The 18,466-nt window shown below is 36.5% G+C and overlaps 1 protein-coding gene and 1 non-coding gene across 2 annotated transcripts; one reads left to right on the forward strand and one right to left on the reverse strand.

Moving 5' to 3' along the window:
- The first annotated feature begins 15,510 nt into the window (after nucleotides 1-15,510).
- LOC146937453 (uncharacterized) lies at nucleotides 15,511-16,560 on the forward strand. The gene is made up of 2 exons (XM_085749434.1): nucleotides 15,511-15,843; nucleotides 16,078-16,560. The coding sequence occupies exons 1-2, from the start codon at nucleotides 15,511-15,513 to the stop codon at nucleotides 16,558-16,560; spliced, it is 816 nt and encodes a 271-aa protein (XP_085605560.1).
- Nucleotides 15,874-15,980, reverse strand: LOC146937454 (small nucleolar RNA R71). The gene has a single exon (XR_015033604.1). It is a non-coding gene; the product is annotated as a small nucleolar RNA R71 (small nucleolar RNA).
- Nucleotides 16,561-18,466: the final 1,906 nt, after the last annotated feature.

An 18,466-nucleotide genomic window follows, 5' to 3' on the forward strand; every position in this document is an offset into this window, starting at 1 on the left:
TTAAATGCCCCCAACGGTAGTTAACTACCGTTAAGGACCCGGCAGCAGTTAACTACCATCCAGCGGTAGTTAACTGCTGCTGAGTTACTTTCTTCAATTTATTGTTGTATGTTCTTCGTGAAGCTTGCTCAAAATCAACCAAATTGAACAATAAAAACATTTTCAGTCCGATTGCATTAAATTCCACCATTATCATACACAAAAGAACAACCAGATTCCATTACTTCATTACATCTTCAAGATCTAAAAGAAACTGCTAATTAAAATTACCAATGGTTCCTAAAATTATATCCTATCAAATTTAAGAACTAGTAAACTTGGTCACAGCCTTGGTACCCTCAGAAACATCATGTTTGGCCAATTCACCAGGAAGAACAAGTCTGACAGCAATTTGAATTTCCCTTGAAGTGATTGTTGGCTTCTTGTGATTCTTGAGCAAGCTTCACGAAGATATCATTGATGGCAAAAGGGAGGATGGGGCTGTAAGATAGCAAAAGGGATATGACATGGAAAGACAGTGAAAAAAAGAAAGAGAAATAGATGGAGAGAACGTACAGCAATAATTGAAGAAAGTAATTTAGCAGTAGTTAACTACCGCTGGGCCAGCGGTAGTTAACTGATGCCGGGTCCTCAACGGTAGTTAACTACCGCTGAAGACATTTAAGTATTTTACTTGTGTTTTTAGGAAGTTTTTGATGTCAAAAAAGCAACTGTCATTTTACATAAGGCCACTATCCAGTAGATAAGAACATAAGTCCCTCCTTACTTTATTAACGACCGACAATTACAAGACCACACCACCCATAACCGTCAACCAACGACAAATGCCTCATCAGTCACAAATCACAACCTCTAACCTTATAAAGAAGGATTTCAATAGTCCTCCACAGTACAATTCTATTCACCCTAAGGTTATGTTTGGATTGGTGGTAAGTGATGGAATGGAGTGGTAAGTTGTTATATTCCATTCAATCTTTCAATTTTTCATTCCACCCAATTTGGGGTGTATGCAATGGAATGAGACTTTATAACTCAAATATTACCCTTTTACCCTTTATCTTCATTTTATCAATGTATTGTTTGCTATTACTCTCAAATGCACTCTACTTGAAGTTTTTTCAATTAACACATATTTTACTGTACATATTTTAATTTGAAACGTTTGTTTCTAGTTGAGGTGCTGATGCTATTTTTGTTGTGTATTCCCTTTATGATCATTCTGTTTTCTAGCAATATTCCTTTCAAACTACCTATGCTTCGTCAGACATGCCGAGTTGGTGACATTACATTCTTTTCTTTTCATTTTTGATAGAATTCCTATCTTGAATTTGTGAAATGAATTTCAATTTCTTCTTTTCTTTATTAAAACAAAATAAAATCCTCTATGCATACAAGTTTGGTGATAATTTTAATTTTTTTTTTAGAGAAAAGTAATAATTTTAATTTGTTCTCTTGTGGGAAAACGTAAAATCGTAAAAGGGCCTCAAATCACGGAGCGATTAGCTTTATCTTCTACGATTACATAGTTAAAACCTTTCTTCAACGTCTTCTCTTATACGATTACCTAGTTTTAACCTTTCTCAACCGTTTTTTCATCGTTTTTTCTCACTCTTTCACCTTGTTATCCTTCCCTAGACAGATTTCAAACCTGTTTATGGATAGTTGAATCCTTTGTTTGCACTTTGTGCGTTTTTTCTTATTTCTTCATTTACTTTGCAAATCGTAAAGTGAATTAATTTTGTTTAGGGTTTCTTCTTGTTTTCTTCCCTCAACTAGGGTTTCTTGGGTTATCTTTACAATTTGTTTATCTTTACAATCTGCTAAGTTTTCCCACACTTTAGCCTAGTACGATTCACCACTCCCTTGATTCTTTAGCCAATTCCAGACCCCCCATCATATTGTTGGACTCCTCACCCAACTGTGCTCTAGATTTCTGGACAATCTTTTCTTCCTCTTTCTGCTCTCCATCAACCATTCCTGATACCTGTCATCATGGAAAATCATAAAGGCAAAGAAATTATTAACAATCAATCACATGATCACAATGAAACAAGGAACAATAACATTCACATACCTCTCAAAATCAAGAAGCTGGATATTCCATCTGTGACATCTGGGCACTATCAAGATCCAGGAGCCTCCACAAATGCTGGCCAGCCCAGTTATCAAGATTTCCACACCCAACCTGCAAACAATCAGCCAAGAACCTATCAAGAAAATGGTGATCAAGATTCTGGTGGAGCCAACATGTACTCAGAAGGGCCTTTCTTTATGTATGAAGAAGAAGTTGTGGAAGAAGGCATAAAACAGTGCACAAATAGCTTATTGGGAAAACTTCTAACTACCAAACAAATCCCTAAACAGGTTCTCTACAGTTCTCTTAAGGGCATATGGTGCAATCCTACTGGCTTCAAGATTACAGAGCTTGAAGACAATCTATTCCAGTTTTCCTTTGAAAAGGAAAGAACCATTACCAGAATCCTCAAATGTGAGCCTTGGATCATCAGGAATGTGTGGCTGAAATTACACTTATGGAACAGAGATATAAACATTCAAGAACTGGAATTTCAGAGAGCACCACTATGGATACAGCTATGGGGTCTCCCTCTGCATTGCAAAACAGTTGCCATGGGACTTCAACTGGGAGCCCAATTAGGTACAGTAGAGGAAGCTGCCATCTATGACTACCCAGACAATGCTAAAATTATCAAAATCAAGGTGCAATTTGACATCAACAGTCCTATCAGAACAGGAATGTATATTGGAAATGGAAATGATGGTATCAACTGGGTTGATTTTAGGTATGAAAATCTCCCTCTATTCTGCTTTTACTGTGGTTTAATTGGTCATAGTGTAGAAAACTTTGAGGATGCCTCAGCCATACCACTTGAGGGAGCAACTAATCCTAGGTGCCCTTGGCTTAGATCCAATGTCTATGGAAAAAGAATACTTGAAAAAAAGGACCAGATGTTTCACAGCAATCCAAAGAAGTCTGTTAGTGGGAAACAATTCAGCCCTGTGCCAAAAGCCATGATTGAGATGATGGCAAACCGCAAGCTTAACAAGGAGAAAGCACAACAGAGGACTAATGAAAGAGGATCCACTACACCAACTACTGATCAAAATAGGAATGCTTAGACAGCTCAAAACTCCAATCCACTTAAGAGAAAAACCATACCTGAGGTGATTACACCTCAAAATCAGCAGTCAGTGTCAGACAATAGTATAATGGCAAGCCTTGTCAACAAGGCTAGCCAAGGATTATGAAAATTCTAGCTTGGAACTGCAGAGGTTTGGGAAAACCTCATGCAGTTAGAAATGTTAAGCAGCTCCTAAAGGTCCATTGCCCTGATGTTGTCTTCCTTAGTGAAACTAAACTCTGTGAGTCTGACCCTAATCTCAAAACTAAGCTTTGTTCTAATTTTTTGCAAAATTACCTTCTTGTTAATTGTGCAAAAAACAAAGGTAAAAGGTCTGGAGGTCTAGTTATGATGTGGAAAACTGATGTAAATTTGACCATTCTCAATCATAATGAAAGATATATTGACTGTTATATCTCGTCTTAATAATTGCAACTCTTGGTATGCTACAGGTTTATATGGCTACTCCACTCATAATGATAAGAAAAAATCTTGTGATCTTATTAGAACTATCAGTTCTAGCGATCAACATGACAACTGGATTATTTTTGGAGATTTTAACAAGATTTTAAATAGAGTAAATTACACTCCCCTCCCTTCAAAGATGCTTGAATTACACTCCCCTCCCCTCTTATGTTAAAATATACACTCCCCTCCCTTGAAAAGTAAAATTTATAATCTCCTCCCCTATAAATGCTTGAATTACATCCCCCCCTTAATAATATATGGACTACACTTTAATCTATTTTAACATAAATAAATATTTTTATAATATATATTAATTTTGAATCACCATTTAAAAAATATAAATTCGTTTCTTTATAATCTAAATGTCAATTACAATTAAATTTAAATCTTTTGTTATTAATTTTATAATTTAGAGTATAAAATTCACTTTTAAATAACCATACTTAATCGACTTTAGTAATTTTTTAAATATTTTAATTTTATTTTGGGTTGTTTCATATTTTATAATAGGGTTTAAAACTATATGTTAATGAAATTGTGAATAAAAAATAGAGAAAGATATGTATTCAAAATTTGATTATATTAAAATGAACCCGCAATACTATTTTTCTTTGAAGTGTGTTAGATTATTTTTTTCTAGATTATTAGAAATAAAAAAAAATTATTGAGGGACTAAAGCGTAGATTTTAACTTAAGAGGGGAGGGAAATGTAATTCAAGCTTCTCTTAAGGGAAGGGAGTGAAATATTTTCTAATATGTTTTGAATAAGAGGGGAGGGGAGTGTATATTTTAACATAAGAGGGGAAGGGATTGTAATTTACTCTTTTAAATAATAATGAGAAAATGGGTGGCAATCCTATTGATACTAGACTTTCTGATTACTTCCATAATACCATTAATGATTGTAATCTCATTGATTTAGGCTACATAGGTGACAAGTTTACTTGGGCAAATAATCAGTCTGCCAAAACACACATAAAAGAGAGACTAGATAGATTTTTAGCCACCTCTAATTGGATTAGTACATACCCAAACTACAATAATAAGCATCTCCTACGATATGCTTCTGATCATTGCCCTATGCTTTTGGAATTTTGGACTAACAATACTTGCAGGTATTCAAAGAATAATAGTCAGATCTTGAGGTTTGAGCAACTATGGCTTCAAAATGATGACAGTAGTACTATTGTTAAAAAGTTCTTGGCAGCATAGCACAGGTGACACTATAAATAGATTAAAGGACTCCTTACAACACCTTCACAGCTGGGGAAAGGAAAAATTTGGGGACATTACTAAAAAAATCTCAGTCATTCAACAAAAGTTAAAGCATCTCAAGAGGGCTATACCTGATGACAATACCATCCAGAAGATAAAGGAACATGAAAGAGATCTTGATGAACTCATGAAAGAGGATGAGTTGTGGTGGGCACAAAGAGCAAAATCCAATTGGCTCAAGTCAGGGGACAAAAACTCTAAGTATTTTCATTTAAAAGATTCCCAAAGAAAGCAAAAAAATAAAATCAGCAACATCCAGGATACCTATGGTCATACTTGGAGTGATCAAGACAAGATAAATTCTACTTTCATTGATTATTTTAAAACTATCTTTAACACTGATAATCCTATTAGTTTTCAGAATACTTTAGAAGTGGTCAAGGATAGAGTTCCTAAGGAGCACCAAAGCTTTTTGCAACAAACTTTCAGTGCCACAGAAGTTTTTGAGGCTATTCAGCAAATGAAGAGTACAGCTGCTCCTGGACCTGATGGTTTACCAACCCTCTTCTATCAGTCCTATTGGGATATTGTTGGCACTGACATTACCAATTTTGTTCTCAATATCCTTAATAATAATGGAGATCCGGGTAATATCAATTACACTTATCTTTGTCTTATTCCTAAGATTAAAAATCCTATTATGCCATCTGACTATAGACCTATTGCCCTTTGTAATGTTTTGCTTAAGATTGTCACAAAAACCATTGCAAACAGACTCAAAAAGATCCTGCCTGATATTATAAGCCCTCAACAAAGTGCATTTCTACCTAATAGACTTATCACTGACAACACCATTCTTGCTCTGAAGGATTTCACTACTTAAAAAAACTTAAAAATAAAAAGAAAGGTGTGGTTGGGATTAAACTTGACATGGAAAAGGCTTATGATAGGGTAGAATGGAACTTTCCAGAGGCTACTCTTATAACTATGGGGTTTCCTATGAACTTAGTCAACACCATTATGCGTTGTGTTAGAAGTGTTTCTTTATCCATTCTTATTAATGGGGTCCCAACACCAGTTTTCAAACCCAGGAGGGGTATAAGACAAGGAGATCCCTTATCTCCTTATCTTTTCATTCTTTGCGCTGATGTGCTTTCTGGGCTTATCAATAAGTACCATGATCAAAACAAACTTCATGGGATTTCTATAGCAAAAAGTGCTCCTATTTTATCTCATCTATTTTTTGCTAATGACAGCATGGTGTTTTGCAGGGCAAACAAGACAGAAGCTAAACATCTGATGGATATCTTTACAAATTATCAGAAAATTTCTGGTCCAAAAATCAACCTTCATAAATCAGAAATGGTGTTCAACCCAAATCTGGCTCCTCATATCCAATCAGAGTTTCAGCAATTTATGCCCATCAAAATTACTAATAACATCAACAAGTACCTAGGGCTTCCTACTCAAGTGGGAAGATCCAAGAATCAAATCTTCAACTTTATAATAGAAAGAGTTAGAAAGAAGCTTAAAGGTTAGAAGGAGAAGAATTTATCGTTCTCAGGTAGAGGTGTCCTAATCAGGGCTGTGATCCAAGCTATCCCTACCTATGTTATGAGCACTTTTCTTATTCCCCAAGGTATCTGTGACAGAATTGAAAAAGCTATTTGTAGCTTTTGGTGGGGAGGTAATGGAGAAAAGAGAATGATTCATTGGAAAAGCAGAGAGTTTCTCTTCAAATCAAAATTCAATGGTGGGCAAGGCTTCAGAACAATGCGCACCTTCAATGAAGCACTACTGGCAAAACAGGTGTGGAGACTACTTAAATATCCACAATCTCTGCTCTCTAATTGCCTTAAGGCTAAATACTACCCAAACACAGATATTCTGAAGGCCAGGAGGGGTAGCAATCCCAGCTATGTATGGAGCAGCATTTATCATACTAAATGGGTCATTCAAAAAGGAGGATGTTTGTAGACCATGATTTTCGGGTGTCAATCCATTAATTGGTTTTGAACCCTCAATCGTTTGGACTTTCTCGATTTTTCATGGGAAGGGAAAATGAGTTAAACCCTTTATTTGGATCCGTGGGTTGATTACGATTAGGGAAGGTGTTAGGCACCCGCATCGTCCACGGTACTCCGTGGGAACCTCTTTCTAACTTTATTTTATTTGAAAATTTATTGCTTAAAGTATAAGTAAGAGAATGGAGAGAGAATAAGTAGGAGTTTTTGTTATTTTTATTTAATCGATTTGGAAGGAATAAACTCTTGCCTACGTACCCTTAAAAGGGATCAAAACCGCCGTAGTTCTCTCTTAAAAATATTTTTTTTGTGGGTTAGGTTGATTTTAATTTGATTTTGATAAAGGTTTTAAGAAGGGTTGCGAGACCTCAAGGTATAGAAGAATAAAATAGAAATGAGGTTGTTTCATTTTATTTAAGAAATTTAGTCTAAGTTTAATTAAGATTCATTAGGAGTTTGGTTAAGAAAATAAAAAGGAAAAATCAACTTGGATTTGGATCCAAGGTTTATTAAGAAAATATTTGACTTTTGCTTATTTGATTTTTGAGATAAAAAGGTTTTTCTAACGGTGAACTAACGTAACGATGCGAAAAGTAAAGCGAGGTAAAAGCGATAAGTAAAGTGATATGGTGTCGGTGCAAGTGTCGGTGCTTGTGTTACCTACATTATTACAAAAAATTCCTAGATACATTCTATGGCCTCTTTGCCAAGCTACAACCAATGGTAAAAATATACATCCATTTCCTAATTATACACAATAAAATCAATGACAATAATAAAATGGATGATGCATGCAATAATTATAAACAAAAAAACAAGAGATAAAAATATACCACAATTAATATCAAGACAAGCATATTAAAAAAAGAACAATACGAGAAAAGCAATAAAAATGAACAACCAAGTAACAAGTAAAATTAAAGTGTTTAAAAATGCAAGGAATAAAATTTTAGAAGCAATTAGGGTACTAAAACTGAAAACAGTGGTGCAAATATTAAAACAGTAGAAAACAATTGAACAGAATTAGGCCTAATGCCTAAAATAGTTGGGCTCAGGCTGGGCAGTTCTGGACCATTAGATGAATCAAGAGGTCCAGAACTGAATCCAAAAGAAATCATCACAGCCACAGGATCAAAGATCCAACGGTTTAAAAAACAGGAACACAGTGCATTACAAGAAGCATAGGCGCGAAAAACCCACTCTAAGAGCATCACTGACCGTCAGATCTGAGATCTGACAGTCTAAGCTTGAGATCACATGGTGAAGCTATGATTGTACACACACAGGATTGGACAAACAAATAATAGTATAAAAGAGAGCTTGACAAAAAAACATCACAAATACATACTTCTCTTTAAACAAAAACGGTTTTAGAGAGAGAAGGTGTAACTTCTCTCTAAAAAATTTCCAGCCATCTTCATCTTCTCCAAATCTCCGATGCGGTGGTCGGCCGGCCATCTATGGCGGCGTCGCCGCGCCGGAGGTAGCAACCACCTTCTTTTTTAAAACCAAATACACGTACAGACTTCCTTTTTCTTCCTCATTTCATTTCTTCAATCGTTTTTCAAAAATAAACAACAACAAAGTCTAGATCTATGGTTTTAACTTCGGACTCAAACTCAAAAAAATTTCAAAAGTAGTTTGAAATAATCACTGCATATACACACTAAACCACAGTCAAAAGATTAAAAGAGAAAGGAATCGATTACCTCTTATCCTCGTTTTGAAAACTGCTTCGGTTGGAGTGGAAATCACTTGAATCCGCCTCTTCTTCTTCAAACTCGGTTATGTTTGTTGTTGTTCTTGCTCGATTTGTTGCTTGACGAGTCCGATCTGCTAGCTCCTTGTTCTTCTCGGTTCGGTTATGGTGAAAACGAACTCAGATTCGAGTTATTGCTTGAACCGAATTCGAGATAAGAGTGTTGTTTGCTTATGAATCAGTGTCTGTAATTGTGTGTTGTGTTGATTCTGGGAAAGATGAGGTATGAGTGTTCATGTGTTCTTCATGAGTTCATGAAGTTCATACGATTTTTGTGGGTTTTTTTTTGTATTTTAATCTGAAAATGTAGAATGAAAAGGAAAATTAGGGTTTGTGGATTAGAAGCTGCGGCTGCCAATCATTTTCGTGAACAGTATCTGACATTCAATGCTGCTATAAATACTGCTACTTTTTAGGGTTTGACTGATGGAACCAATGTCAAAAATACCCTCAAATGGGTCAGATACAAAAATTGCCAGCACACCACTGAAGATTGGGGACCAAGTTACTAATGAGACCAATACTAGACTGACACCTGGACCTTGGACAAAACTTAAGACCTAAAAGAAAATTAAAACAAAAAATGAAATGTAAGTGAGTCTAAAACTCACGTGACTCATAATAATAAAAAAAAAAAAGAAATAATAATAAAAGAAATATAATAATAATAATAATAACAATAAAAAAATAATAAAAATAAAATACTAATAATAATAATAATAAAAAAATAAAGTCCCTTTCAGTAAATGAGGTATTTTAAAATACCTCTCTTCCGAAATTTCGACTGAAATGGTTAAAAATCTCGGTATTTTTAGAATGCGAGCAAAACTTTTAAATGGTTCAAACGATACGAATGAAAAGGAAATTAGTTAAAAAGGTTAAAAAGGAAATAAATTAAGAAAACTTCAAAACTTGTAAAAGTACACGTAAAAATTTTAAAAAACAAATAAAATGATTTTAAACATACGTGAAACGCAAATAAAATGATACCTGCTTTAAAATACAAGATAAAAATTTTAAAAATGTTAAACAATGACTGAACAGGAGTTTTAACTGATTAAAATAAAAAGGATTTTGAGCCGCCTTAAAATACGACCAAAAGTTTTAAATGGTCCAAAAATGGGGTATGACAGATGCCCCTATTTAAGTTTCTTCGTCACGAAGATTTGAAAGAAAGCTTTTAAATCGACGGGTCGAGGAGACTTAAATATTAAGTGCACCATTTTTGGACCAGTTATGGTACTAAAAATGCAATGCTTATGAGTATTATGGTATGCATGCGTGCAATATCCTTATGGATGCAACGACAACAAACATACATCGACTGGGGAACAAACTGATAATCAACACTGGGGAGGAAATAACTGTCTATTACCTTTACATTGGTAAAGACGACCTCACAAAAGACGTAATCACATGCCTGTTACCTTTAAAATTGGTAAAGACGATATTACAAGGGGAAACGACACCTGTCCGTTACCTTTAGAACTGGTAAAGACGGACGAAGTAAGAAAGAACTCAGTCAATTACCGTGAATTAGGCAAAAGACCTGTCTATTACTGTGAATTAGGTAAAGACAAACATGCAAGAAAGAAATTAATCAATTACCGTGAATTAGGTAAAGGATCTGTCTATTACCGTGAATTAGGTAGAGACAAACAAATGTAGGAATGATTATAGCCAATTACCGTGAATTAGGTAAAAGACCTGTCTATTACCGTGAATTAGGTAAAGACAAACATACAAGAAAGAAACTAGTCAATTACCGTGAATTAGGTAAAAGACAAACAAAGTAGGAGAGAATTATAGCCAAATACCGTGAATTAAGTAAAAGACCTGTCTATTACCGTGAATTAGGTAAAGACAAACATGCAAGAAAGAAAATAGTCAATTACCGTGAATTAGGTAAAAGACAAACAAAGTAGGAGAGAATATTAGTCAATTACCGTGAATTAGGTAAAAGACCTGTCTATTACCGTGAATTAGGTAAAGACAAACAAAGTAGGAAAGAAAATTAGTCAATTACCGTGAATTAGGTAAAAGACCTGTCTATTACCGTGAATTAGGTAAAGACAAACAAAGTAGGAAAGAAAATTAGTCAATTACCGTAAATTAGGTAAAAGACCTGTTTATTACCGTGAATTAGGTAAAGACAAACATGCAAGAAATTAGTCAATTACCGTGAATTAGGTAAAAGACCTGTCTGTTACCGTGAATTAGGTAAAGACAATGCAAGAAAGAAATTAGTCAATTACCGTGAATTAGGTAAAAGACCTGTCTATTACCGTGAATTAAGTAAAGACAAACATGTAAGAAATTAGTCAATTACCGTGAATTAGGTAAAAGACCTGTCTGTTACCGTGAATTAGGTAAATACAAACAATGCAAGAAAGAAATTAGATGTCTACTACCTTTAGAATTGGTAAAGACGAACACAAGGCTTGAACAAACATTGGGGTAATTAAAAACATTGGTAAAGATGAATATTTGGTGGGACCTGCCCTTTGAAATGAATTTAAATGGTGGTGAACTTTGAATCAAATATTTTGGGGATGACGCCTTTTTCAATTGAAATAAGACACTGGGGATAATGCAACCATGTATAAATGATATTTGTATGCATGCTATGTATGCATGAATGAATGCATATGTATGAGGCTCATATGATAGAATAAGAGAAAGATTGTTGAGACACGATTGGGCAGGTGATACGGAAGTGACCCGACATCGCAATACAAACACTCGTAATCTTCATTGGGGAGTAACACCACTGTAGATGAATCAAAACATTGCCGGGGTACAACCCTTCAAACAAACTGATGGGGTAAACCCGCATTCTTAACCATTGATGGGGTAAAACCCATATTTAAACCAAACTAATGGGGTAAAGCCCATATTCAAACCAAATTGATGGGGTAAAGCCCATACTCAAACCAAATCGATGGGGTAAAGCCCACCTTCAAACCAACTGATGGAGTCCAGACCCATAATCAACTACTGAAAGGGGGGAAGAGCCCATTAACCAATTATTGAAAGGAGAATGCCCCATAATTAAACCACTTGAAGGGAGAAACAACCCATTGATCAAACCACTAAAGGGAGAATGCCCCATAATCAAACCACTTGAAGAGAGAAACAACCCATTAATCAAACCACTGAAGGGAGAATGCCCCATAATCAAACCACTTGAAGGGAGAAACAACCCATTGATCAAACCACTGAAGGGAGAATGCCCCATAATCAAACCACTTGAAGGGGCACTAAATACCAACCCATTAATTGAACCACTAAAGAGGTAACAAACTCGTTAATCAGGTCACTGAAGATGTAACATATCATCAATTCAACCACTGGATGGGTAATAACCCATTAATCATACCACCAAAAGGGGTAATGGCACATTAATTATACCGCCGAAGAGGTAACAAACTATTAATCCAACCGCTAAAGGGGTAACAACCCACTGATGGGGATACGACCCAATAATCAAAGCACTGATGAGGATACGACCCATTAACCAAACCAACTGAAGGGATAACAACCCATTAATCAAGCCACTTGAAGGGGTAACAACTATTAATCAAACCACAGGAGGAGCCGTCATTTCTCGGGATAAAACTCAACAATCAATCATCCTGGCAGAAGTTGCCATTTGTCAAGCCACAGGCAAAAGTCGCCATTTGTCAAACCACAGGCAAAAGTCATCATTTATCAAACTACAGGTAAAAGTAGCCATTTGACTGGATAAAACTCATCAATCAGACCACAGATAGGAGTCACGGTCAATCGGACCACCGGCAAGAGGTGCCATCAATCAAATCACAAGTGGCTAAAGATGTCATTAATCAAACCACAGACAGCAGTCGCCATTTCTCGGGATAAGATCCATCAATCAAACACTTGGCATAAGTCGCCATCAACCAAATCACTAACGGAAGTTGCCATCGATCAAACCACTATAAAGTGCATTCTTCCATTTGGCCCACTTCAACTGTGATGCCTCTGTCTTTGTTTTTTCATTCATTTTTCATTTTTCATTTTTTTTTTTGAAAATCCCTAACTTTTGCCTGGACCGCCCTTTCGGGTTTTCAATCCACCGGGAATATATTCTTTTTTTGTATGCCCCTAATTTTTGCCTGGATCGCCCTTTCGGGTTTTCAATCCACCGAGACGCTCATTTTTGGCTTAAGCCGCCCTTTCGGGTTTTCGACTTAGCGAGCTCTTTTTTTTGTGTTCTTTTTTGACAGAGGTCATCTCACAACCTTCGACCATGCCTAACCTGCAGAATTTTACTGTTCTTGAGAAAGATGTTGATGTATGCTTCTTCTACTCATGAGCTCAAAGAACATGTACCTGTTGTTTATGCTTTTCAAAAGACATTAATTTTTTTTTAAATTTTTGCTTTAAGTATTCACACCAAAAATAGAAGAAAATTATGCAAACAGAATAAATGAGAATTTCAAATAAATGGGCACAGGCTCAAATTAATGTAAATAGAGTGGTGACCTGCCAAAGGCGTGGTTCCACGGATTTAAAAAAAAAAATTGGAAAATGGTAATTATATTGGAAAAGGTACATTGAACACAATAATCGTTATGCTCCCTAACAACTTTGAATTCCCCTCTTCCGAGTCTTTGATTTGTAGATACTTCATATCAGAGATCCTTTGACAGTTAAAAATGCCCCAGATGAATCATATCTGATTTGATGCAGTCACCTTGCCATAAGTCGGAGGTCTTCTGATGGCTGAAATGCCCCAAGTGAGTCATGTCCGACCAGATGCAGTTACTTTGTCATAATCCTTAACTTTTGCATAGATCGCCCTTGCGGGTTTCAACCTATCAGGATAAACACATTTTTTTTATCATTCATTTTTATATATATATATATATATATGTCTCTAACTTTTGCATGGACCGCCCTTTTGGGTTTTCAGTCCATCGAGACGCTCTTTTTTTGCCTAAGTCGCCTTTCAGGTTTGCGACTTATCGAGCTTTTCATTTTAACAAAGTATTTCTTGACTACATCGGTATTCACAGGACATACAAGTTTACCACCATTCTTTGTAATTTGGCATCCATTTGCCCCTGGCATCAGGTAACATATTTTTTAGCACAAAGTCACTTTCTTGACATTCACGGGGACGAGCCTTCTTTATCAAATACCTGCTTTATCCTTTTGATATAACTGTCCAAGGCCCATGGCAATAACACTTTTAAATTCAATCAAGCTTAGCTTTCATTGGAACTTCCGTTGACAGGACTTTGACCTCCATGTGGGACACTGTCTTTAAATCGTATACTGAGGGATGGTGGGGGGTTGCCCCTGTTAAAACATGTACTGAAGTACAATATCAATGTAACACAAATAGTAGCATCACGTGCCAGTCTTTGCAAGAGAATGCCCTCTTTTGGACAATCTCTTTGATATCTTGTTTGCAGCTTTGATGAGTCATAGATTAGTCTATTTTAATGCTTTATTTAGTTTAGTTTTAAACAAAATTTGATTTAATTATATTGCATTTTATTTCCTTTTAGAATATTTTACTTTAAATTGTCTTTTATTTTATTTTAGGAATGAATATATGGTGGAAGGTGCCTTGGAGCAAAAGAAAGAGGACTGGAGCAAATACAGCGCAAGAATACGAAGATACGGGACAAAAATATGTTCCCCCAAAGTCAGAAGCTTGGCACGGCCCGTGCCAACATGTGGCACGACCGTGCCCGTCCCCAGGATCCTGTTTTGCTGCTTTTCTTCGGGCCCAAGTTACCCTATTGCAGCTTTACCGTTTTATCCTTTTAGTTGCTTAGTTTCTAAGTCAATTGTAAAGCTATAAATAGAGTAGCTCTCCACCATAAACATTCACTTTTTACTTTGTTTATTTCAAGCATTATTTCAATAAAAAGTCTTTATTTCCTTTTTACTTTCTTTGCAATTTATTTTACGGTTTTTCTCTCTTCTTCCCCCATGTCTACGATGAACATAAGTGAGTAGACTTCTTCGTCTTGGGATTGTTGGGGAGTCTAATGACTCAATCCTAAACAAAACAAGCCTAAACCCTAATTTCTATGTAACCCTAATTTCTAATCTAGATTCACCGTCTTAACGTGGATTAACAATTATCAAACTATCGAAGCGAAAGCGGAGGGTTTGATAATCGTTAATCCATCATTCCAAACATCAATTCATAAAGCGAGAGAGGAGTTTTGATGTTGGAACAAGTGAATCTAGACAATAATTGCAAAACAGTGAAATAGTCTTTGAAATTATTGAGACAAGGAGTAGTTTCAATCCTCTATGCATCTTCTAGTAATCATGTCAGCGAAATAGGCTTGGTTACTAGAAGTAAACTCTCACCGGACTTTCATCGGAAAGGTGAGGGGCTAAGGGAAACCGGTCTTTAGAAATTAGTGTGTAAACCATGAAATTAGATGTTTAAGTCTTGTCTAGTGAAGGATTCGTCATTATGATGAACCAATGATCCCGAGGCTTTTTATTAATATTGTTTTTATCTTCAGCAATCAAACCCCCTTTTTACTAAACTTTCTCTCCGTCTAATCATTCACTAAAGGTTAATTGAATTGAACAACTCCCTAGCGGAATGATACTTTTACTTACTACTATTACTTCGATAGGCCGTGCACTTGCGGTTTGGCCCTATCAAGTTTTTGGCGCCGTTGCCGGGGAGTTAACTAATTTGATTAAATTTTTCTTAGTGATTAGAATTCTCTCTTCTTCTTTCTCTTTTCTTTTTATTTTATTTTTAACTTTTTATTTTTCTGTTATCGTTAACTTTTTGGGTTCTCAATTTTTTATGCGAAAAATCAGAAATCGAGTTGTAATAATCAACGAGATCGAAAGGTATTTGCATAAACGAAAGAGAGACGCATGAAATAACACCGCCATGGCCAATCGCACTCTCAAAGAGTATGCAACGCCGTCTACGGCTGAGCCACAAGCTGTTATTGTGTACCCAACGGTTGAGGATGACAATTTCGAAATTAAGCCTGCCCTACTTAACTTGGTGCAGCAAAACCAATTCTCTGGATCCCCCACTGAGGATCCCAATCTTCACATCTCTGTTTTCCTACGAATTAGTGGAACCATGAAGGAGAACCAAGAAGCCGTAAGACTTCACCTCTTTCCCTTTTCCTTAAGGGATAGAGCTAGCGCTTGGTTCCATTCCCTCGAAGTCGGCTCCATTACCTCATGGGATCAGATGAGACAAGCATTCCTTGCTCGTTTCTTTCCACCATCTAAAACCGCTAAACTTAGAGACCAAATCACACGGTTTAACCAAAAAGATGGGGAATCTCTCTATGATGCGTGGGAGCGTTTCAAAGAAATGCTAAGACTTTGTCCCCACCATGGCCTAGAGAAGTGGCTTATAGTCCACACTTTTTATAATGGCTTGTCTTATACCACTAAGATGTCTGTTGATGCAGCTGTAGGTGGAGCACTTATGAACAAGAACTACACGGAGGCGTATGCCCTGATTGAAGACATGGCTCAAAATCATTACAAATGGACCGACGAGAGAGCCATCACTAGTTCTTCATCCTCCAAAAAGGAGGCAGGTATGTACGAAGTCTCTAACTATGACCACCTTGCTTCTAAAATTGATACACTAACCGAAAAACTTGAAAAACTCAATGTTAGTGCTATCAATTCTGCTCCTACTCCTTCTTGTGAAATATGTGGTATAACTGGTCATGCTGGTGTTGATTGCCAACTAGGTAGTGCTATTAATGGTGTTGAGCAAATGAATTATGCTCAATACAACCAAGGGATGCGACAAAATCAAAATTTTTATAAAAACCAAAATCCCTATGGACAAGTAGCACCACCCGGTTATGCAAACAACCAAAGATTCACTCAGAAATCCAATTTGGAAATTTTGTTAAAAAATTCTATTGCCAACCAAACTAAACAACTTCAAGAACTTAAAAACTAAACCGGATTTCTGAATGATTCTCTTTCCAAGCTCAATACCAAGGTTGATTCTATTGCTACTCACTCTAAAATGCTTGAAACTCAAATCGCTCAAATAGCCCAACAAGTGGCTACCTCTTCCCAAACACCAGGAGTCTTTCCTGGTCAAACCGAAGCCAATCCCAAAGCCCAAGTTAATGTCATATCCTTTGGGGGTAGTAAGTTAGGCGAAACTTTTGCTGAGGTTAAAAACATTGGGAAAGAAAGTGTCAAGCCTTTAGGTGATAAAGTTGTGATAGATGAAGCAAAACCGCTTGAAGAAAACAAAACTCCATCCCCCTTAAATCTTGATAAACTTAAACTAGAGGGTAAGTTTGAAAAATTTGTTAACATACTTAGGAAGATTTGCATTAAACTTCCCTTTGCTGAAGCTTTGTCTAGGATGCCTCTATATGCCAAGTTTTTAAAGGAAATTTTTTCAAAGAAAAGGGCTATAGAGCATAATGAGACAATAGCCTTGGCCAAGGAAACTAGTGCAATCATTCAAGAAGCACCCCCTAAGCTTAGAGATCCAGGTAGCTTTGCCATACCATGTGAAATTGGGAAAGAAACCATAAACAAAGCCTTATATGACTTAGGAGCTAGTGTTAGTTTGTTGCCTTTGTCTCTTCTCAAAATGATAGGGATAGGAGAATTGAAACCTACCGAAATAAAGTTGAAGCTAGCTGATCGTTCTACCATGAAACTTGTAGGTTTTGTCGTGGACATACCGGTTAAGATAGAAGGGATATATATCCCAACTGATTTTGTAGTCGTTGACATTGCGGAGGACGAAGACGTCCCCATAATCCTAGGTAGGCCTTTCCTAGCCACTGCGGGAGCTCTTATAGATGTCAAGAACGGTAGGATAGTCTTTCAAGTGAGTGATAAGATGGTAGGATTTGAGTTGGAAAATGTTATGAAAGGTCCCGCTCTTTACTCTTGTTGCATGCTTAACGATCATGTTGTGAAAGAACGTTTTATAACGTCATCTACACAATATGATATCTTTGATCCATTCTAAGGACTCTTTCTAACTGTCAAGCTAATGACATTAAAAGAGCGCTTCGTGGGAGGCAACCCACGCATTTAATCGCTTTTGTTTTGTTTTTCTTTGTTTCCAGTTGTTTTGTAGGTAATTGTCCAAGTATGATTCGAAAAAAATCGAGAAATTGAAAAATTCTGAAGCCCCCAGGACCAGAAAGGTGGCACGGCCCGTGCTAGGAATGGCACGGCCGTGCCAAGTTTTTAAGCAAAAAAGGTGTTGGATGAAGTCAGGAAGCTGGCACGGCCCGTGCCAATAGGTGGCACGACCGTGCCCGACCTCTAGTGGCCCATATATACAAATTTTTCTTTCTTCTTCCTCATTAACAAAAAACAACCCTTTTTCATCTTTCTAAATTCTCTAAACCTCCATAACCTTCAAACCTTCAAACCCTCATATCTCCCTCAAATCTTAACCAAATCACTCAATTCTTTCACCAATCAACCACAAACTTCATCCAAAACAAAAACCACCAATCAAAAACATCTTTCATCCATCCAAACCCATAATTCACTAAAACCCTAATATTTCAAAACCTAACCCAAACACCATAAAACCTTAACCAATCTCCACATCCAAACCAACAAACCTTCCTTAAACATCAACCCCAACCCTAAACCAATCCTTTGCACTTGAAATCTTCCCAAACCCTAAACCTTCAAACCAATTCAAACAAAGGTCAAATGGCTTCAAGAAGAAGTGGTAAGGAACCAGCAAGCTCTCAAGGAGGACCTCCCCCAAAGAAGCAAGCACAAGTGAAGAATCATGGAATCCAGTTCAAAAACAACAAGCAAAGGGACATGTATAAAATTCTAATCTCTAAACACTTGCATCCTTCTCGTTA

Source organism: Medicago sativa, chromosome 3 (genome assembly GCF_051527215.1).
Source record: "Medicago sativa cultivar Bolivia chromosome 3, Bolivia_mono, whole genome shotgun sequence".
NCBI classification, from domain to species: Eukaryota; Viridiplantae; Streptophyta; class Magnoliopsida; order Fabales; family Fabaceae; genus Medicago; species Medicago sativa.